The 21284-nt window shown below is 57.6% G+C and overlaps 1 protein-coding gene across 4 annotated transcripts in view; it reads left to right on the top strand.

The window, feature by feature from the left end:
- Window positions 1-21284, top strand: part of Trak1 (trafficking kinesin protein 1) — a 139762-nt gene that overhangs the window by 34148 nt on the left and 84330 nt on the right. For 3 of the 4 annotated variants that reach the window (XM_021257940.2, XM_021257945.2, XM_021257938.2), the window contains one exon: window positions 12986-13281. Coding sequence is in view for 1 of the 4 variants with exons in the window: in XM_087210685.1 (XP_087066811.1) it covers window positions 15868-16147 (280 nt within the window). In the remaining 3 variants the exon portion in view is untranslated. Of the gene's footprint in view, window positions 1-12985; window positions 13282-15838; window positions 16148-21284 lie in introns of those variants that run through there. The other variant, XM_087210685.1, reaches the window with a different exon arrangement.

Below are 21284 nucleotides of genomic sequence, written 5' to 3'. Positions count from 1 at the left end.
GACCCTACAGCCGTCACCTTGGGAGAGGGCCCACTCTATTCCAGGGTTTCAGGTGTAGAAGAGTCACTCCAGAAGGTCACCCTGCCAGTGAGTAGCAGTGTCAGCACCACAGGCATGGCTTTCCAATCCCGGATGCAGCGCTTATTCTCTCAGATCAAATTTTCCCCGCCCCCTGTTGTTGCAAATAAAGTTTTATTGGAACATTGCCACGTCCATTTGTTTACATGTGGTCTGTGGCTGAACAGAAAGACCGCCCACTTGAGCCTCGGCCAGCTGGAGAATTTTGAGAAATGGCCATTGTTTTTAAGCAGCTAGGTTGGGGGCGGTTTGTTACAGAACAGTTGATAACTGAAATACCCAAGGCACAAGAGAGGCCTCCTGTGCCTTCTGGGTCGGGTGGTCACAAACACATGCACCCCTCACAGACTGCTCGTCTGGACAGAGCTGGGAGACTGGAGCAGTGAAACACATTTTCAGCCTGGTGTCCCGAGTTACTCCGGACAACTCTCAAGTATCATCCGTTGGAGTCTGAGAAGGAGTCTAGACAAACAGAATGAGTGTTGCTTCATTACAAACTTGTCATAGAAAAATAAGCACGTTAATAAATGTTTAAAGCCGCTGACAGAATGTTTGCTAAGATACCAAAGTTAAAATGTTTGCACCAGACTTCTTGGGAACCAAAACGTCTCAGAAAATGACTTACGGATGATTTTACCTTTGAATATTAAGGGTGTATTTGTGATGGGTTAAGTAGTATACTTTTTAACAAAAAGACTGTATTAGGTACAGCTGTTCAGTTTGATATTGCTGGATTGTGACCAGCAGGCGTGGAGTTGTGGACGTCATAGGACAGGCTGTAAGCACTTGTCTCTCTGCAGACTCACCTGTGGCGTGTTCGCTGAGCATTCCTCACCCCGGGCCGAGGGGCCTTCTTGTGTCACTGTGCCCGGTTTTATTCCCCTGCCTGTGGATGGCTTGCCTAGTAAGGGCCACGCTCTTGTGGGCAGGGGCTCTGGGGCAGGGCCACCTTGGTTGCAGTGTGGTTGGGGCCACGGAGTGGTGAGGTGAGCTGGCCTGGACCTGCCCCTACCTGCCATCCAGATTCAGCCCTGGAGTCACAGACTCCACCCACACTGACCACTTCAAGGGGTTTTCCCTCCTGCTATCAATGCTCTCCTGCGCTTCTAGCTACCCCACACCGCACAGAAACACGTTCACATTGACTTTAAAATTCCTCATTCCCTTACCACGACCATCAGATGTGTAAAATAAAATTCACGATTCCCTTTTGCATGTATCCCCTCAGGTGACACACTTTGAGTGGACAGAGGACGGGTGAAGAGGAGAGCGATGCTGACGTGGTCTTTTCTTCTGTGTGTTCGCTGCTAGTTGGCACTACAGTTCGGCTCATCTCTTTCTGTTTTGGTGCAGTTTTGAGGTCCCTCATCTTCACTGACTTAATTTTTGAGTATGTAAAGCAGACGCACGGTCAGAAGTCCAGAATGTAGGAAAAGGTGCCTGGAGGTAGCTTGTTGACCCCCATCCCTGTGATGTCTGCCCACTCCCCAAGGAAGCAAGTTCGTTGTTCCTTCACCCTGTGTTTCTTTTTATAAAAAACCAGGTGCTCACATGTGAGTTTTTCATTCCTTTTTCTTGTACAGAAAGCCGTGATGTTTTTATACTTTCATTTTTCACTTAGCAGTATATTCCACAGGCTTTTCCATAGTCAGTTTGTGGAGATATTTCTCTTATTTTGTTCTTTACTGCTGCAAAGTATTCTATTGTTTGGTTAAACTCTTACATAGAAATGTATAGGTTGCTTCTCGTATTTTGTAGTGCATGTCATAACGAATAATTTTGTGTGATTTTAAAAAAACGTTTTCCATATTTCTTTTTCAGTTTGTTCCTGAATAGTATTTTAATTTTGTTGTGATGTATGGAATTTTATTTTCAATTATGTCTTCTAACTGGGTATTGCCAATGGATATGAAGGGTGTTGATTTTGAAGTAATATAATAATAGAAATTTTTGTAACATACTCTGATATTTTACTAAGTCTCTTTATTGTTTGAGTTAGTGTTGTTGTTCCAGGAGTAGGATTAGGTCATCTGTGAAGGGATGATTTCACTACTTCTTTTCCCGTTATGATGGTGCTGGTTTTTTCCTAACGATCCTAACACACTGGGAGTGATGGAGTTCATGGGCATCTTTGTCTTGGTCTGCACCTTACTGCAGACGCTGCTGGTTCCCAGGGAGGCAGGCCTAGCTCCAGGTCTACGGGCTGTGTGTTCACATTAGGGACACACCCATCAATTCCTGTTTTGCAGAATACTATTTTGGGGAAGAGCATGTTGAATTTTATTGAAAGTGTTTCCCTGTTTATGGGTATCATTGTGGTTTTTCTCCTTAGATCTAGTAATATAGTAGATGCTATTAGTGGAGTTTACAATCTTGAACCATGGTTACCTTCCTGGTATAATTGGTCCCACAATGTGATTTTGTGTCCTATGCTCTGGAGCAGTTTAAGTGTCATTGGGATTATCTGGTCTTTGAGTGACTAACAGAATTCCCCCGTGAAATACTGGTTGCAGAATTTGAAGGAGAAAATCCTCCTTGTGTGAATTCTAAGGGTTTCAGAAATACTTTATATGTTGGGTTGCATGTCTGCAACTGTAAGTACAAATAATAAGGTATCCAGAAATTTGCTTAAAATCGGTCCCTTTCAAGACACTCATTTTAACTGGAATTTTGCAAAGATGGCATTGATGTGAGAACGAGGACCAGCCAAGATCAGAATTCCTGCCTGAAGGAAGCAGAGCCCTTGTAGAGAGTCCTTTTTCCTGTGTGGTGTGTGGACAGATGCCAGGAGAAAAGCAGGAGAGACAGAGCCATCGGGTACAGGCACGAGGGCAGGGGCAGGTGCTGCTGTCAGGAGCACCCAGGCGCGCGCGGGGGGGGGTGCTCTGTGTGGCCCCATCTGGAAACATTGTGAGAGGCTGAGGGATCTAGAATTGCTATATGAAAACTTTTGAATTTTAAGACTTGGCAGTTAAAAATTGAAGAGCATCAATCCCCAGTACCACCCCCCCCCCGCCCAAAACAAAAAAACCCTGAAGAGCACCTTGTAAGCAAACACCACCATTCATAGAAGCGTGACCCTCCCAAGCCCAGCAGGTTGTGGCCCGCAGCAGGCTCTCTTCCTGGGGCTGTAGTAAGCTTGGGGAATGTCCAGCCCTCTGAGGCCATGGAGAGGTGCTGCTGCCTTGAGTGCAGGCTCGTGGAGGAGACGAGTGACAGCCAGCTTGGTGAAGCAGAGTGTAGGGTGGGTCCCCGAGAAGGGTTGGCGGGCAGGAGCCAGCAGGGACCCCACTGCTGGGGCCACGGTCCCCCACCCACTCCACCTGGTTCTGAGCTGCTGTGCTTCCTCTGACCCCTTCCTTGGTACGTGGCGCATTGCAGCCGGAAAAGGCTGACTGGGAGCCTTCTGGGTGAGGTGAGAACGTGCTGCTCCAGCCCCGGCCCCAGTTTTCCGGGGTGTCCTGGTACACAGGCTCTTGGTTTCTGCCCTCAAGCCACCCGCTCCTAATTTCTGTGCCACCTCCCGTGCCAGTGTGGGGGTGTCCGCGGTGTCCGCTGTTGTCGCCTTCTTTCCGGGTCCCCATGTGGCGCTGTGCAGAGAATCTCCTTTGCACCAGCCTGGTTTTGGTCCAGAATGGACTCTCCGGGGGATGAGGGAGGCCACTTGCCTCTGGGGGTCATTCAAGGTCAATAAAACCAGGAATAGAGTTCTTTTCCACACAGGTGTCTGACGTAGGAATTGCTAGTTGAAGGAACTTTTATTCCAGGGCTATTTGTCCAGAAAACTAGTTTTGGGGGATTTCTGTATTGATTACGGTAAAGCATATTTTGTGGAAAAGAAGAATCCTGGGCGGGCGGGGCTGTGTCCGTGCTGAGAAGTTCTTCTCATTCATCTGCAGTGTAGTCAGAATGCGCTGGCAGCTTCGTTCCCATAGCTGCGGAATCTGTTTTCAAAACACAGGGCTGTGATTTCACTGTAGTTCAGCACCGAGAAACTGATATGGAAATGGAAAAGAGGCTTTATTCCGTCCACAGGCTCCAAAACAAATACTTTCTGTTCCCCTTGGTGCTTGCATGAGATTCCCCCTCCCTTTTCCAGTGTTGAAAGTTTACGAGCTGACAGTGAAGGGTGTCACTCAGGACGCTTCTCCGACCTTTGCCTCCTGTCCTCATGTGGCAGGTGACTCAGTGCAAACCCACTGTACTTTACAGGTGTTCCAGCCGGAATTGGCCCGCCACATGACTGTGAGGACTGAAGAGTTGGTGTGGCTTTTTCAGGTGTGGCTTTGTGGGCCTCCAGGCTGAGTCACGAAGTCTGTCCTCCCTCCCTGAGTTGTGCTGTGTCCGGGTGAAGGGCACAGGCAGGGGTCTGTACCAGGCAGCTCTGCCCGTCCTCTGGCATGAGTGAGTGCGGAGCCTGCGGTAGGAGAACGCCCGTCCAGATGGGGCCCCATGTCTCCCACGGGGCCGCCTCTGCTGGGGGGTGGCCTGGGCGGCACAGAGCACGTGCCACGTGCTGAGTGCGCCTTCCTCTCGTTCGTGTGGTCTCGTGGGTCGCTCGCAGCACGTGTCCGGCACGTGTGTAAGTGGCGGTGGCGTGCTCCCCACCGTGTGACCTGCGATTCCCACTCCTCCGGTCCTGGGTGCCGCTTTCCTGCATTGCTGGAGAGGGGGCAAAGGTGAATCGTTGGACTCCACATTGGACATTTCTATTTCCATTTCCATTTCCAATGTGAGGGCCATGCAGATGCTAAGTAGAGGGAGTTACATTTCTGCGGGTGGTGATGGTTTGCTTGGGAAATGGGTGCAGCAGTGGATAGTTTCTGACCCAGGTTCACTGGCGGGTCCTGGGTGGCCGTGCAGGTGAGGTTAGGACAGGTGCGGGTGACACAGGAGTGTACCCTTCTTCTCATCTCCGTTTGTGTGAATATTCATGCTGTTTTTTCCAAGAACTTTTGCTGCTGAAATTCTCTTAATAAACTTCATACCTGGGAACTTTTATTATGTGCATTTGTATTTTTTCTGGGATTTGAAAAGATCTTCATTCTTTGGATGCATTTATTTTCAAAGAGATGTCTCACACTCTTAACATTTTTTTTGTGTAGTTTTGCTCTTTTTGCGTTCTTGGTCTTTGTTCTGAAGCTTTTCAATTCTGTGTAGGTAAGAGAGGACAGTGAGCGGTGGGCGGTGTTCACGGACGCAGCGACCGGTGTGTCGCCCTGTGCTGCACCTCTAGCTTCTTTCTCAGGGCTGGAGACAGATTGTTTCCAACCTCGGTTTGCCCATCGAGGCTTGCAGAGGGTGAAGATGCAGGCCCCACTGCTGCTGTGAGTCCGAGCCCAGTGCTCCTGGGGTGATGCTTCCAGGCCTGGCTGAGCAGTCACTGTGCTTTTCCTTATTGGTGGACTCACTATGATTTTTTTTTTCCTGGTACTGGGGGTCGAATTCAGGACCTTTTGCTTGTGAGGCAGGTGTGGTGCTGCTGAGCTAAATCCCCAGCCCAGACTCACTATGATTTAAAACATTTTTTCCTGTGGAACTGAGGATTGAATCCAGGGCCCTCCCACTGAGCTACATTTCCAGCTCTTTTTTATTCTGTAATTTGAGTCAGGATCTTGTTACATTGCTATCTTGCCCAAGGTGGACTCAAACTTTCCATCTTCCTGACTCAGCCTCCCAGAGTGCTGGGATTACAGGTGTGCACCCCCACACCTAGCTCTTGATTTTTTTTTTTTTTTGTACCAGGGATCAAACTCAGGACATTCTGCTTGGGAGGCAGGCATAGGAACCGCTGAGCTAAATCCCCAGCCCAAGCTCTTGATTTTTTTCAAAAGCTCTTGAGTGCGATATAAGCAGGACCTCAGGAAGGGTCAAAGACAGAGAACAGTTCTCCTGTCCCACCGCACTCTGTGTTCCTGGGGTCTTTCTCCCGCAGTTATTACTCAGCTCTACGCTAGGGTGTGACTGGCCGAGGGTCAGCACTGACTTGGGCCTGGTCTTGGGCAGGCAGGCAGGCCCCGGGCTTCACTGCCCCTGGCTCTCAGCTCCCTTTTTCCTGTCCCCAGGGCCTGTGCCCATGCAGAGCGAGATGCAGGGTGGGCCCCAGGGGTTTCCGGGGTAGCACCTTCAGCCCTTTTCTCACAGGGCTTTCCTCTTCGGAGCCATAGCTGTCTAGCCTGTAGCCTCTGATTCCCAGCCATGCAGTTTACAGGGATTTGGGATGAGGTTGCTGTCCTGCCATGTCCCCTTCCTGGCTTTGGCTGGGCTCCTGCATTCCTCCTGGTGCCCCGGGATGTGAGAGAGCCAGCCGCCAGCCTGGGCTGCTGACTGGGGGTGGGAGTGGGGCATGGCATGTCACACTGTGCTGCCCCTCTGCCCCTCTGCCCTCCACCCCCCATCTGGACGCACGCCCCTGATGGGCAGGACTGGGTGTCCAGGGACTTGTTCCCTGCAGAGTGAGCCCACGGCCTGGCGTGTGAGGAAGCCCCGTGCAGGGGAATGTGCTATGGCTCCATGCCTACACTGCCCAGGAGTGCCCTGCCAGCCTTAGGGCCCACGGGTGACCCACGTCTGGGCCGGGCCCTGTCCTCTTCATGTCACTGGACTCAGCGTGCTGGATGGTAGATGAGGTTCCGGTGCATGGAGGGGAGGCAGGCTGTCTTGGCCTCTCGGCCTGGCACCTTGGCAGGGCCCGAGCTATTTATGGCGCTGAAAAATCTGTTGCTGCCAGCTAGAGCCCGGAGGGTCACACAAGGCAGAGACCCGTCATGCGTCGTCCTCTTCTCTCCTTTGTTCTGCACATGGGCTGGGCTTGTGGGAGGCAGCTGGCTGGCAGCTCCCTGCTCTCCTGCAGCAGGGTTATTCTTGGGGTGGGGATGTGGTCACATGAGCTCAGTTTTCTTTCATGAGACCTAGATGGATGGGGTGGGATGGATTTGTCCCAACATCACCGCGTTTCCTGGGGGCAGGTGTGCATTGGTGGGTTTGCTTCTGTCCCCAGCAAGGCTTGGAAAAGAGAGCAGCTGGCTTCTAGGGCAGGATCATTTCTCTGCGGTTGTCAGAAATCGCCTTTGAGTAGCGTTGATTTCCGTCGTATGGGGAGTCGACTTCTCCAGAGCCAGAGGAAGGTGTGGCCTGCAAGGCACTTGCTCTGCGTGTGTGTCTGTGTGTGGGCACGTGGCATCCTGGAGGTGCGTAGCAGCACTGTGATGGGGTTGCTGCTAGTCCCTGCTGTCCCCTGCTCTCCTTCTGGAGCCTGGAGTCGTCTGTGAGACCACTGGGTCCCTCCCTTCCGGTGCCTCTGGTTACCCTGAGCTGCTTGGCCTTTCTGACTGGTTGCTGATCGTCTCCCGCGAATCCCTTGTCCCATGGGTGTCACAGTGCCCCTCCTGGATCCTCCTTCCCTTTGTAGTGTGCTGCAGTAGCTGAAGTACTAGCAGAAGGAGATGTGCCTCCCAGGGAGCTAACACTTGGAGCAAGTCCCTGCCCTGTCCCCAGCCTCTCCCTGGTGCTGCCTCACACCAGGTGCTGGTCCTTCCAAGCTCTGGCTCAGCATTGCTTTGGGGATGAGGGGGGTGAGGCAGGGCGGGGGGGACCATGAACGGCCTCGCATGTGAAAGCCCACGCACATCCTGGGCAGTAGGAGCCTGGCTGCCCCCAGCCTGGCACTGTTGCTGCAGACCTGCACCCCGTCTCTGCACCTCGCCCAGCTACCAGCTGTTGCATACCAGTTTCCACGGCTTAGCCACTCGTGCAGCTGTGTACATGAGCTGCTGGACTCATGGGAAGGTCACACGAGGTGGGGGGACGAGGCAGGAGGGTGGTGTCCACCGCCCAGCAGGGCCCCAGTCAGACCCCATCTTCAGGCTGGGTGAGGGATGCGGATTTTCTCTGGGGGCTTTTGAAACTCCTGGGGTCTTGGCTGAGTTCTTTGGCTCCTGTTAGGTGGGAGGTTGTTTGAAGAGACTATGGATGGGGTGAAGGTCCGGGCTCAGGGGCCTCGTGGAGGGTCTGATTGTGCCCTGGACCATGAGCTCCGTTCGGCACAGAATTATAGCTGTAATGGAGCAGCGGCATCCTGGCAGCTGTGCACGGCAAGCGCACATCTTTGGTGAGTGACTGGTCGCTCTGAGCTGGGCTCCCTCTCCCATGAGAAGTGGATACTGATGTTACATATGGGTCAGGAGCTCTGAACAAGGTCACCTATGTGAGTTACAAGCGCTGTGCTGACCTGTGGCTCATGTTACCATTCCAGGAGCGCCTGAGCTGAGGGCGCTGGAAAATAGCACACCCTGGCCTCATTGCCTGCCAAGGAGGTGGCAGCCTGCTTAGGGAAGCACTAGAATATGACAAGCAAAAGGGCTGCCCTGGCCAGAGGATGAGGGACCAAGCGTACCTTAGGGTGACAGCTTCAGGAGCACACTGGCCTCAGTAGGAGCCAGGGTCCTGGGTGCCCACCCTGATTCCGGACGATGGCTTCCTGTAGGTCCGTCCACCGTCCACAGGTTAGCCAGCCTTCCCACGATGTTCCTTTGACAGAAACAGGTAGAGGAACATGCTTCTACCGCAGGCTTAGCTACTGGGCTCAGTCTCAGGGAGGCTACCTGCTTTCATCCACACACAGAGGCCTCTCGGGCCTGGGCTGAGCTGCGGTCACAGGTGGGGCTGAGCTGAACTAGAACAGGCCGGTCTGGCTCAGCCGCAGAGCTGAGTCGTCCTCCTGGGGTGGGGGTGGTGGCCACTTGGCTGCCTTCCCAGCTAGGTGCAAGGCAGTATGGGTGGCAGAGGGGTGCAAGGGGCAGGTTCCTAATGTGCCCCTCAGGATTGCTCCCTGGCCTCAGTGTCCACCCTACAGGCCCTGCTGTGGGGGCCTAAAGAAAGGGCAGGGATGCTAGTGACCCGTGAAGGCCAAATATGATCTGAGCCTGCAGAAACACAGAGGAGGCCAGGGGAGGGGCACGGGGATGGGCAGAGGGCGGCTTTTTAAGTTCCCGTTGTGGAGGGGTTCAGCGAGTGTGGCTGGACCCAAGATCCTGCAAGACCTGAGGAGAGAGATCCCCGCTGAGTGCAAGGCCCTCAGGAGCCCCTGGGGAGGGAGAGAGGCCCCCCAACATCAGTAAGAATTGGGATGAGGCTGCAGGCACAGGAGCTGAATGTGATACAGCTGCAGATGCTAGTTCTCTCCCAGTGCCCTTAGGGAAAAGCCCTGCTGCGTGCCTCGAGCCAGACAGCCCCATGTGGTGTCTAACCCATGGCCTGCATGCCGCCTCGAGTGCTGGGAGACTGCCATCATGCGGTGCCCAGCGCGGCCCCAGTGGAAACCTCTGCCATCGTGGACCTGTTTGTTCAGAACTGTGGAATGAAATCTTGGTCCCCAGGCACGTCGGATGCCTCTGCCTGGACAAAAGACACCTGGGAAGCCCTGGCACCTGGCTGGCATGGCAGGGTTATGTGCAGGCCTGGAGCTCTGTGCTCTGGCTTTCTCCATCCAGCCCGAGTGGTCCTGGGGGCAGTGCCTTCCCGGGGGGGACAGAGACTCCTGGCTCACAGCGGCCTGCTCTGGCGCCAGACACCACCAGCATGCGTGGTGTGGTTGGGGACCCTTCCTGCTGTGGAGCTGGTCCTGGCTCCCGGCCGGGCAGGGTGGTCTCGCTGTTCTGCAAAGCCGCCTGGAAGGAGCACTTGGCTTGTTGAGCTGGGCTTGCTGCAGCCCGAGAGCAGCCAGGGTGCTGTCTGCCTGTGTCCCGAGCTGCACATGGCCCTCTGAAATGCTTGTGCCTCAGGTGAGGGGTGCAGGATGCCCGGCAAGCAACACGTGGCCAAGAGCCACTTGCACTGGACTCCCATCCCTGTCTCAGTTCACACCTGGGTGCTCTCCCTCCAGGGCCTCTGTACTGAGCTACATCCCCAGCCCTTTTTACATTTCATTTCAAGACGTCATCTCACTAAGTCGCTGAGTTGCCCGGGGTGGGTTAGAACTTGCCATCCTCCTGCCTCAGCCTCCCGGAGCACTGGGATCACAGGTGTGCACCCTGCACTTGGCTTGGGATCCACCTTCTGGCGGCTCTGTGGCCTTTGGAAAGCTTCTGAGCCTTCCCGAGTATCGTTTCCCTGAGCTGTGCAATGCATGGCTCAAGGGGAGGGCTGGGTGGTGTAGCTAAAGCTTCCACAGCCCCGGCTCAGCTGCCAGCGCACACCAGGGCTGCTGTAAGACTTGGAAGCATTGAGATTTTACAGGTGTGCCCTGGAGTTCAAAGCTTCGATTTAGGGACTTTCAAGGGCCACTTCTCTGGGGAGCGGGGAGTGTCGCTGCAGGGTGGAGTTGCTGTGCTCAGGGCTGTGCCAGGGACTCATTTGTGTCTGTGTCAGCAGTCTGTCTGCAGCCTCTGGGGCCTGAGCACTGTTACTCTGCAGGGCACAGGAGGCTTGAGCCCTGCAGGGACTTGCCTGCCGCTACCTCAGAGCCAGGAAGCCCGAGCGCCGCCCTTCCATTCCCTGCAGGAGATGCGTGGGCCCGAGGGCAGGTGGAGTGCTCTGCAGCCCCGGCCTCTCCTTCCCCATGTCTGGCTGCCTGACTCTGCCTGTTTCCGGTCCTGGAGCTTGTGGAGCCTCTCTCATCCCAGCAGAAGTGTGGTCTGAGCAGAAGCGCAGTTTGGGGAATGTGGGTATTGAGTCACTGGGTTCTCTCTCAGCCCACTCTAGAGTCCTGCTCCTTGGGGACGGGCACCACCACTTCCTGCAATTCCTGGGTCTCCCCGGGGGCATGCATGGTAGAAGTGGGGCGCACCTGGCACCCAGCTTTTGAGCGGTCTGTGGATGAGGCGTCCAGTCCCCAGTGGGGTGGTCGCCCGCGGAGTGACATTTGGTGTGCACTGAGGAGGGGGAGCCCCGGTGAGGGTGGATTGCTTCCTGGAGAGCAGGGCTGTGGCCACCGACGGGCCCTGCAGGTGCCCCGGGGGGTCCCTCGATTTCTGTTAGTCCCTGAGGCTGGCAGGGTTAAGCTCTTGTCCCCACGTGGGTCACAGAGCCGCCCCTCAGCCGCTTCCCGTGCCCCACGTCTCACCCTGGTAGGGCCTGCCCACGTGCCCTGGAGCAGGCCTGCTCCCAAGAGCCCTGGACGCCATGCGGGAGGATGGGCCAGGGCTCTGTGCAGAGTGGAGAGGCTTTTCCTAACGTGGGTCCTGAGAAATCGGTGCCACGAGAGTGGGATGACACAGATGCAGGTTTGAAGGGCTGGCACCAGGGCCAGGGTAGGACCAAAAGGGGTTTGATTCTGAGGACTGCAAATCAGCTGTGCAGGTGTGAAGGGAAGCGCCTGCCGTGCATGATCTTGTCTCCAGTCTGCAGCCTGGATGTGCTGTATTCATGACTGTCTTTGACGAATAGGAATTCAAGTTATTCCCCATTGATTTTAACCAGTGAGTTCGGGCTTTGCACTTCGAGAGGCCCTCAGGCTTTTGAATGGCTCTGCCAGTTGCTGCACTATAAAATATTCTTGGGATTTTGAAACTGCTGCTGTGTTCACTTTGGAGGTATGAGTGAGCGTTTGTCGATGTCTCCAAAATTTTGTGTTCCAGAAAGTGCTTCTGTTAATTATGTTACCTTGCAATATTCATTTGATTGTAGTGTACTTGGGGGTAAGTGTGTGATACCCGGAAACTGAAACAAAGATACAGTACTGGCATGAGGGGGGTGTTTATCTGGCTCACAGTTCGGAGAGGTTTCAGGCCACAACTGCTGCTACAAGGCCGGTGGCAGAGGCCAGCAGGTCGTGCGGGGAGACAGCAAGCACTGTCTTTGCGACCCGTTGTCTTACTCAGACTGCCTGGGATTGGGTGGTTATCACCAACACTATCAGTGAGAGTTGGTAAGAGGGAAGTGAGGCGGATCCGCACTGTAGTTTTGTCAGAATGGAAGTGTTCAGATGGTCACTTGTTGGTTAGCGTCCCTCTGGTCCCCAGCACGGGGCCTGGTGCTTTGGAGCCGGGCCCTACCGCTGAGTGCGCCTCTGGGACTCCCCCGCTATTTCTTTCCACTCATTTACTAGAGCAGCGGGGCTCAGACTGTTTTGTTTCAGGACCCCTCAAACTCCTGACTGCCCCTAGCACCTGTATCTGTGCGATGCCTCTGGGTCCTAGTGTCGTCTCAGAGGTCGGCATGTGTGTCCACCCATCCTGCAGTCCCGAGCCAGGGAGAGAGTGTCTGGGAACAGCGCTGGCTCTGGGGCCTTGGGCCTCTTGACTGCCAGGCTGGCCCTGTGCGGCTGAGCTACATCCCTGGCCCGAGGACCCAGGTAGGGTTGAATGGAGGCGCGGCTGCTTCACCAGGCGGCTAGGCTGGTCCGAGGCCTCCCCTGTGGTCCTGGCTCACAGCGGGCTGAGCTCCCTGTGGAGCCTGTGTCCAGCAGGTTCCCTGAGTCCCCGTCGTCCTTCTGCCTCGAAGGTGGGCGCAACGTCTGGTGGCTGGAAGAGCTTAGGACAGAATGTCTTCTGTAAGTCACCGTGTCAGCAGCGGTGTTGCCCGCGTATGTGTCCTGTAGCAACATCTTACTTAATGTCCTGGACGCAGCTCTGCCCGCCCTGCGTGGTGGCTGGTGCCCCGTTGCCCTGTTCTCAGCTCAGGGGTCCTAGGGCTGTCAGGTTGTTTGTTTTCATACAGCTGCTTCTAGGCAGAATTTAATAGGTGAGCAAAGCCTGCACTCTGTGCTTTGGCTGCACGGAGCCGGCTAGTGAAGGCGGCGTCTTTGCAGTTCCCTTCCTGAAACCGAGGCTCGAGGTTAGAGACGTCTCGGTGAGGTGAGGAGGTCGTTCTCAGGGTCTGCCTTGGGAGTGCTCGTGTGCTTTCTAAGGACTTCTGCGTACCGTGCTCACAGACTGCACACTCACCTTTCCCTCTGCCTTGTCCCCAGGTTCCCTGTGAGCCACCCCGCCGGTGCATCACAGCCTCCAGGAACCCTCCGCCCGCCCGCCCCGGACTCCAGCAGCGGGGCCCCCGATGGCAGTGGACACCTCCCACTGAAGCCTGCCAAGCTGGACTCCACAGCTCCGCACGACGACACTTCGGCCAGCTCCGTGCCCGCTTCGGAGGCGTGTGACCATGCAGTCCTAGCCTGCAGCCCGGGCATCCCTGAGGAACTCTACGTGAGCGAGGCTGTGGAAGATGCGGCCGGCTGCAGAGGGTACCGGGATGCCTGCACCATCACTGGTACGGGGCCGGAGGGGAGCACTCCAGGAGCGCGGCCTGGGGGACCCGGGGACCTGAGCGCGGGGGAGCCTGGGCTGGCAGCTTCTCGCCCAGTGGCTGCCTCGCCAGTGACTGTTGTGCGGCCATGGCAGCGCTGATTCCCAGGAGTGGGCAGTGTGCTCCTCGACCCTGCGCTGGGGCCTGCGTGGACAGAGCCAGGGAAGTGGCGCAGGGCACATCAAGGGGTGTGACAGGGCTGGCCAGATGTCGGCTCACGGGGTCCCTGGCAGTCACCCCTGCAGGGCCTGGGTGTGGCGTCTCTGCTGTCCCTCCCAGGGCGCGAAGCAGTCCCTGGAGTTCCGCGGCGCGGGCTGGGAGCGGAGCCGTGCGGGACTTGTGTGTCACAGCGGCGAGCACAGCCCCAGTCCTTGCGCCGCTTTTCATTTTGTCTTCAGCTGTTGTTGGTGGCCTCCTGCTTGACATAATGCCAGCAGCTTCTCATTGGTCTGGGTCAGGGCCAAGTGTTGAGGTTTCCTGGCCACACGGGGCTGGGGACCGGGGTCCCAGCCTGGGCCTCCACCTGGGCCGGGCCTTGCACACGTCTCTGACCCGACATGGGCCACACGCTGCTCTCCACTGCTGTGCCACGCCCGCGCCCTGCGGTGACCTCGGACAGGGATCCAGGACCCTCCTCAGCGTGCCTGGGAGCCCGACCTCAGCAGGAAGCTCGCTGTGGCCTCTCCCTCCTCACACGGCGCCTCCTCAGCCCCATCCCTGCAGGCCTGTGCCTCTCCTCACTTGCTTTCTCTGCTCTGCTTCTCTCCGGGGCCGCTGTGGGTGACCTGGCCCCACCACAGAGACCCAGCTCATGCGGGCATCCGTCCTGCCTGTGGCCCAAAGCCCTGGAGCCACTGCCCTCCTGGCGCTGACCCCGTGCCCTTGGAGGCTCCCAAAGCCTCTCCAAAGCCTGGTAGTGGCGGAGGACTCGGGGCCCTGCCTTCCAGCTGCGACCCCCGCGAGCCTGTGCCCTCGTCTTCTCCCCACAGGCCGGGGACACCCGTGCGTCCACATGGGCGCTGGCGGGCATCTTGGGCTGTGCAGCCTGTGCCGTGGACCCCTGGTTTTCTGCAGCTGCCTTCCCCTCTTAGGTCTCCCCTCTGTAAACAGCGCTTGCTGTTGTTCTTGGAGGCATCTGCAGCATCCGTTCCTCCTCTGCACCCCAGTTTGGGGCAGCCCATCAGCCCCGTGGTCCTCAGAGCACACCTGGAATTCGGGTGCTGCTCACAGCTCCACAGCAGCCACCTGGTCCAGGCCACGTTGGCCCCAGGCCGGATGTGGCAGGGCCTCCTCACTCAGGCAGTCTGTGCTCACCCAGCCCTGTGAGCTGGGTTTGGAAGGCAAAGCCAGGGTTTTCCTCTCCTTCTGCCTGCAGGGCCCTGCCTGTGGCCTCTGTGGACCTGTGTCCCCTTGCCCTTCTGAGTGTTGCCTCGTGGCCGCTCACTGCAGCAGTGCTGCCACCCCTGCTAATCCTCCAATACCCGAGCACTGGCTCCAGCCTCCGGCCTGCTGCTGGGCACGCCTGCATGGCCTCACCCCGGGTGCCTGGAGACCCTGCTTCCCATCTCCAGGTGCCACTTGGGACCCAACGTGAGGCAGGGTCCCCTTGCCCTTCCTCAGCCCCTTCCTGCCTCTCCATCCTCGGAGCAGCCCTGTGTTGTACTTTCTCTGCTGGACGTGCAGAGTGTGCAGTCCTCCAGGGCAGGGGCGGTGTGGCCTCCTGTGTCCCTGACATCCTGTGCTAAGACAGCCCTGCCTGTGGCCTGTGCTCAGGGGATGTTTGTTGAGTGACCGTGTCATGCCGTAGTACTGTGGCCTCTCCAGGGAATGGGCTAAATCGCAGGGTTCAGGACTGTGACTGAAATCGCTGGGCACTAAGTGGTGGAGCTGGTCCCAGGCCTGCGGGAACCCAGGTTCTCTGCTGCCCTGGAAAGCGTCTGGCTGGAGAGGTGGGTGGACCATGAGAGGCGCAGTCCAGGGAAGGCCAGGAAGGGGGTGCACGGCCAAGTCCCGGGGAAGGGGCGGGTGGGCAGGCCCCTGGTGCTGGGGATCACAGCTGTGCCTCCCCCGTCCAAGCGTGTGCCTCGTGCTTCCAGTCACAGTCACGACTGGCTGGTGCCATCCAGTTAAACCGGTTTCCTCACTCTGAACGCACAGGCGGAGGCCAGGGGCATGGCTGGCCCTTCGGCCAGGACGAGGCGTCAGCGGGGGGCGAGGGAGCACAGGCACAGGCCCCCTCCAGGCTGAGGTGCTGTGGCCAGCTGTGCAGTGGGGGACGGTGGCCCTGCAGAGAGGAGCGACATGAAAGTGCCTGTGTCCTCCGAGTGCCTGCCGCCCCAGGAATGTGTGTGGGCCCGAGGGCTCTGACAGTGCAGTCCCAGGACAGCGCTGGCACCCAGCCTCCAAGATGCCCCCACTGCCCAGCGAGCCCGGGGCAGCAGCAGACGTCTGTCCACCGGACTCCCAGGCAGAGCCGAGCAAGCCGGCCCGCACCCAGCGGGAGGTATCGTGTTCTGGGTGCGTGGCTTGTGTTTGGGGTGGCAGGGTGAGATGAGCCGATTGGGCACCTGGCTGCCAGGTGACGTAACACACTGTGCTTCCTGGGCAGCTCCGGAGCCTCAGATGTGCCCCGACAGGCAGCTCAGAGAGTGCCGGGAGGGCTCGGAGAGTGTCTGTGCCAGGCTGAGCGCCCGCAGGAGGTCTTCTCCCGCTGAGCTGCCGTGGAGTTTGCGCCTGCACATGGCACTGGTCTGCCAGCTGGGGCAGCCTGCGGGGGCCCGGCTTGGGTCCCACCTGTGCCAAGGCGAGCACCTTCGGACCAGCCCATGCGGTAAGTGAGGCTGCCGGGATCCCCTTTGTTTTCTCTCTGACCTGGCTGGAAAGGGAACCGAGGAGAGGTTGTGTCTTTCCTGCTCAGTGGTGTGTGGTAGTCTGTCTGTGGCCCTGGCAGGAAATCGCTGTGCTGGCGATGGACAAGGGTGGGGTTCAGAGGCCACCAGCGACACCAAGGGCCTGAAGGCCCCTCCCCCTTCCCAGGCCTGGCAGTGGCCCAGTAGGGCTCCAAGGCCCCCCTCTCTGACTGCTGTTCGTCTAACGTTATGTCTGCCCTGGGTTCTCGGAGCCTTGGCCAGTATGTGTCAGAGAGGGCTTTCCAGGTGTGAAGAACAGGGCCAGACAGAGCCCCCTCCCTTCCTCACTGTCTTGTTTCTCCTTACCTGGCGTGGGCCCTGGGGCTCCAGTCCATACCTGCGGTGAGAGCTTGCTAGGGGTGCCTGCTCAGGCCTGTCACTCCACCTCACCAAGGCAGCGGAGTCTGACGGTGGGGTGACCCATTGGGTTTCTGTCCTGCCTGCTGTCTGGGCCACAAACCAGTGAGTTCCCTAAGGGTTCCAGGTGCACAAATCTCACAAGCCCAGGACACCAGCAGTGCATGCACCTCACTGCACGTGTGCAGAGCTGGGCCTGCTCTTCAGCCTGGAGCCCTGGGGAAGCCCGAGGAAGCCAGGGCTGACGTTGAATCCTTGCAGAAGCACAGGGGCGCTCCCCTGCGCCTCTTAAATGTGCCACTGGCTGGTCTTCCCTCTCTTCTGTCCCTCGTCAGGGGAGTGGGTCAAGTGTTTTCCCCAGGACTTGTGATGTAAATTGTGAAATGCAGTTGCCGTGCTAGCGGACTCTGGACAGGTGATTTGCATTCTTGGTGCTGGTTGTATTTTTATCCTAGTTATGCATTTGAATCAAGTACGAGGTACAGGCATCCTTTTAGAGTGCAGTCTTGGCCCCTGTGGCCGTCCTGGAGGGACGCGGTCAGTTTGGGTGGGGAGAAAGCAGGTGCCAGTGTAGCAGTCCCTGCCCTTGGGTCCCGGATGTGCAGCATGGGTGTGTGTGTCTGTGTGTGTGTGTGTGTGTGGTACAGCACAGTGTCTCTGCATCATCTCCATCGACAGAGGAGGAAACCGAGGCGCAGAGCGCTCAGCTGCCTGGCAGTGCCACACCGGCCAGCGGGGGAGCCAGGGGTCAGGTCTGGGCTGTCTGCCTCCGTCAGCTTTCTGTTCCATCCCTGTTTCTAGCATCCTGTGGGCTTCGGGACTGTGCGCACAGTGAGAAAAAGGAGGCTCCTCCCACACAGTGACCCCCTTCCCCTGGGGCCTGCTGTCCCCACTGCGTGTCCCTTGGCCCATGTCTGCCGGTGGAGGCCACTGCAGCTCACTAGCTGTTCCCTGCTCCCCCAGGGTGAGCACTCTGCCCCGTCCCAGCTTGTACTTCGGGTCTGAGTCACCAGGGGCCTGGGCAGAGGAGGCGCGTCCCTCACGTGTCTCTCTGCAGCTGTTCTCTGCACGCGTGTGCAGTGCATCCCCGTCCCCACGGGGACCTGTGGCAGACACTCGCCCTTTCCACTCGGGAACCTGTAGCGGAGACCTTCCCTTCAGTGTCCACCCATCACATTCTTCCTTCCCTTTCCTTTGGCTTTTGCAGCACTGTGGATTGAACCCAGGGCCTTCACACTGAGCTGCATCCCAGCCACTTTTTTATTGGAAGAGAGTGGCTTGAACTTGCTACCCTCCTGCCTCAGCCTCGTTGGGGTCTATTATTCGTTGCTTCCAAGAGCCACAGTTGATTTGACTCCTACGGTTAGTAAGGAGACTGCTTCCAGTATCCTGCAGGTATATCCAGGGCTGGGGATGTCCAGGTTTCCCCACAGCCAACCTGGGGTGAAGGAGCGGGTGAGACCTGGAGGCTGAGGACTTGCGTGTCGGTGGACGTGGTTCAAGGTTGTGTTTTGTGTGTTCGTGTGCTATTCAGACAGCACAGGAGAGTGTGTGGGCCCATGCGGTCTGCGCCCCAGGGATTAGCGGGTGCTTTGTTCTTTGCCGGCTGCAGGTGTGTAAGGTGGCGGCATGTGTTCCCCTCTGCACCTGGAGGTTAAACATCTGTCCCTGTTACAGTTGTTTGATTTTTTGTGGTGCTGAGGATTGAGCCCAGCGCCTCTTGCATGCTGTACTCTAGCCCAAGAGAGTTTTACTGTCTTCTCTGCGACCTGAGCTAAACGCTTCCTAACAGTGCCTGCCTTTTGCTTATGGACCAGTTTTCTCCATTACCCCAAATAAGATAATTGTATTTCCTTTGTCAGCCACAGCTAGGGATTGCAGTACCCACCTCCTGGGATTGCGATGAGGGATACGTGAGCTCAGATGCGGGGTGGGGAGAGTCCTTGGGATGCGAGCTGTCTCACTGCCCGCTCACCTGCTCCTCCGCCTGTGTCTGTCGGCAGCCGTGCCTGTTGCTGGGTGGCAGTGGCAGGGGCAAGGCCTGGGCCGGGGGCCCTGGCGGAGTTGTTCTGGATGTGCCCCTTGAGGCCCCTCCCCTCTCCTGGACCCCAGGACACTTCCTCTTCCGTGGCCCCGGTTCCTGCTGCTCTTCCCTCTGCCAGCGGGCTGCCGGTGTCTCTCAGAAATGTGTCTCTCCCTTTCTCTTTCTTCCCCTCCCTTGCTCATAGGTGCTGTTCTTTGTTTTTATTCTTTGCCACCCTGCTGATCCAAGAGGCCACTGGTCCCTTGCTGCCCTCCCTGGGGGTGGCAGGGCTGGTGGATTCCCAGGGATCTGCCGGGAGCTTCGGGGCGTGGTGCCCAGGGCAGGCCCTGGAGGCGTCCAAAACTGCCAGAGAGGCAGAACTGCTCTGTCCACGCATCACCCTCACAATACTGGACTTGTGGGGAGAGCAAGTGACCACGTTTTCACGAAACACTCAGAAAACCTGGAAATGAAATCGCAAAGAACTGCTGCTGGTGGAAGTACTTTAGTAGCCCCGTGTGGCCGTCGAGTGCCTGAGCTGTGGTTACCTGGAAGAACACATTCTTCTCCACCAAGAGATGCTTATCGGACTGTCAGGGTGCCAAAGCCAAGTGATAGGCACCTAAGTGCCCAGGGAGGGAGGGGCCAGAGCAGGAGAACCATGGCCAGCCACGTCCCGGGGATCAAGCCCGCTGCAGGCTGCCCGTCAAAGGCCAGGCCTTGGGGCATGGCCCAGAGAGAGGCATCCTCGGAAGCAAGGCTCCGAGTGTCCACGGCCCCAGTTGGGGTGGAGCTGGCCCTGCAGCAGCCCTGGTCAGTGGCTGCCTCTGTAAGGATGCCGCCTACGCAGGTGTGAAAGATGCTCAGCGGCCAAGCAGATGTCCTCGTCCCCGGCCACCCCAGTCCTGGGCGCTGGACGGTGGAGCCTGCCTGGCAGTACCGAGCCCACTAGGCCTGGCTCCTTCCCACACCCCCATCCCGAGCATGAATGGGGTCCTGGGCCCAGGCTGTCCTCACTGGCGACCCAGGCCTCCTCCAGGGGCAGTGTCTGCTCTAGAGAGCCGAGCTGTACGTCTGCTTGGTCAGAGTGAATTTAAACGGGAGCAGCTGTGTGTGGCCAGGGAGCTCTCCACTAGAGGTCTCTGTGGACCGGCACCATGCAGCTGCTGCTGGGGAAGAAAGCCAGACACTTGGTTGGTTTAGAAATGACTGGCATCTGCATCCTTCCTAAAAAGGATCTAAAGATTCTTTTGCACCGTCATTCAGTATTTGCTTAAAGCCTGTCTTGCTGAGCGCAAGGCTCCTGGTAAAGCTCTTCTTACCTGGGTGAACTTCCTTTTAGTAGACTGTGTGTGTTTCTCTTTTTTGTTTTGGCTTCTAAGAAGCTCAGTCACCTTAGGTTTTCATTGCGTACTTTCCCTGGACTCTCCGCACATGGCCGCCTTCCTCTAACGGAGTAGCAGTTGCTCTTGCTGTGTGTTTATTCTGCGGGTTCTGTGGAATCCTCACCCGACATACATCCGCATGAAAGGAAGTTAGTGAGCAGTGGCCCACGGGGCGTTTTCAAGGCAGCACACCATGAGCTTTTGCCCCGGCGAACTTCCTCTCCTCTTGCTTCACCCTGACCAGGCTCCATGCCCGCGGAGAAGCAGCGTGGTGTCCTGGGTGGGCCGAGGCATGTTGGCTCTGCGGCAGGAGGTCCAGTGTGACTCGTGGCTGCAGCCCTGATGGTGGACCGTGGTGCCTGCCTGGGACCTGACCGTGCTCTCCGTCCCTAAGGTGGGCACGATAGGGTGTGTGTTGTCGGTGTGGGTGTTCCCAGTCAGGTGCCTGTGTGGTGTGGCTGTTGGGAGCCACTGCTGCTCCCGGCTCAGCTGCTGCCCCATCTCCCCAAGCCGACCCAGCCACCGCAGCTCACTGCGAGGTTCTCTGGCGGGGTCCCTGCCCGTTGCTGGCTTTGGGACTTGGCTGTTTGCTGGGTGTGGGTGTGGCTCTGGAGGCGAGGACCCAGCCAAGAACCTGCCAGCTCTGTACCTGGCCCTGGGAGCACTCCATGTCCTGGCAGCCCCATCCCAGCAGTCCTGTCCCAACTCGAGCCAGCCAGGGACGGGCTGGGGAGGCTGTGTGCCTCCCCTGTGAAGGTGGCTGGATTGGCAGCTGCGTGGACACCAGGGCCCCAGCGTGCTGAGCCCGGAGGGGCATCCGGGCGACCTGTCTTCTGCTTTCCTTTCCTCTCTCCTCTCCCTGGCCCTGTCTGCCTCCTTCCCTCCCCTCCCCTCCCAGCCCCCTTCCCATCCCCTCTCCCTCATCCTCAGAGAAGCAGTTTCTTTCCTCCTGTGTGCAGCGAGCTGGCTGTGTGCTGCCGAGGCCCTGAGAAGCTTTGCAGCCCTCCGTAGAGCTTAGGTCCCGCGACAGGCATGGGCCGAGGTGGGCCGTGCTCTCTGGGGCGCTGCTGCCTCACCCCCTTAGGCGACCTCACAGTGTGCATCTGGGACCCTGGGCATTCGCTGGGGCGAGAGGCTGGCACAGGTGTCACCAGACACCTCAGCTGGAGTGAAGCAGGAAGTCTGTGAGTGCTGAATAAGAGGTGTGGGGAGGCTGAAAGCTCTGCATCCCGCAGGAAGTCGACCCGGCCTGCTGGGACTGAGGCGGGAGAGGCCTGTGCGGTGAGGACGCAG

This window comes from Heterocephalus glaber, unplaced genomic scaffold (genome assembly GCF_053883595.1).
Source record: "Heterocephalus glaber isolate CG9 unplaced genomic scaffold, H.glaber_assembly_v1.0 deba00001175, whole genome shotgun sequence".
In the NCBI taxonomy this organism is placed as follows: domain Eukaryota; kingdom Metazoa; phylum Chordata; class Mammalia; order Rodentia; family Bathyergidae; genus Heterocephalus; species Heterocephalus glaber.
Note: the sequence above shows the minus strand (reverse complement) of the source record. Positions and strands in the feature narration are given on the sequence as shown.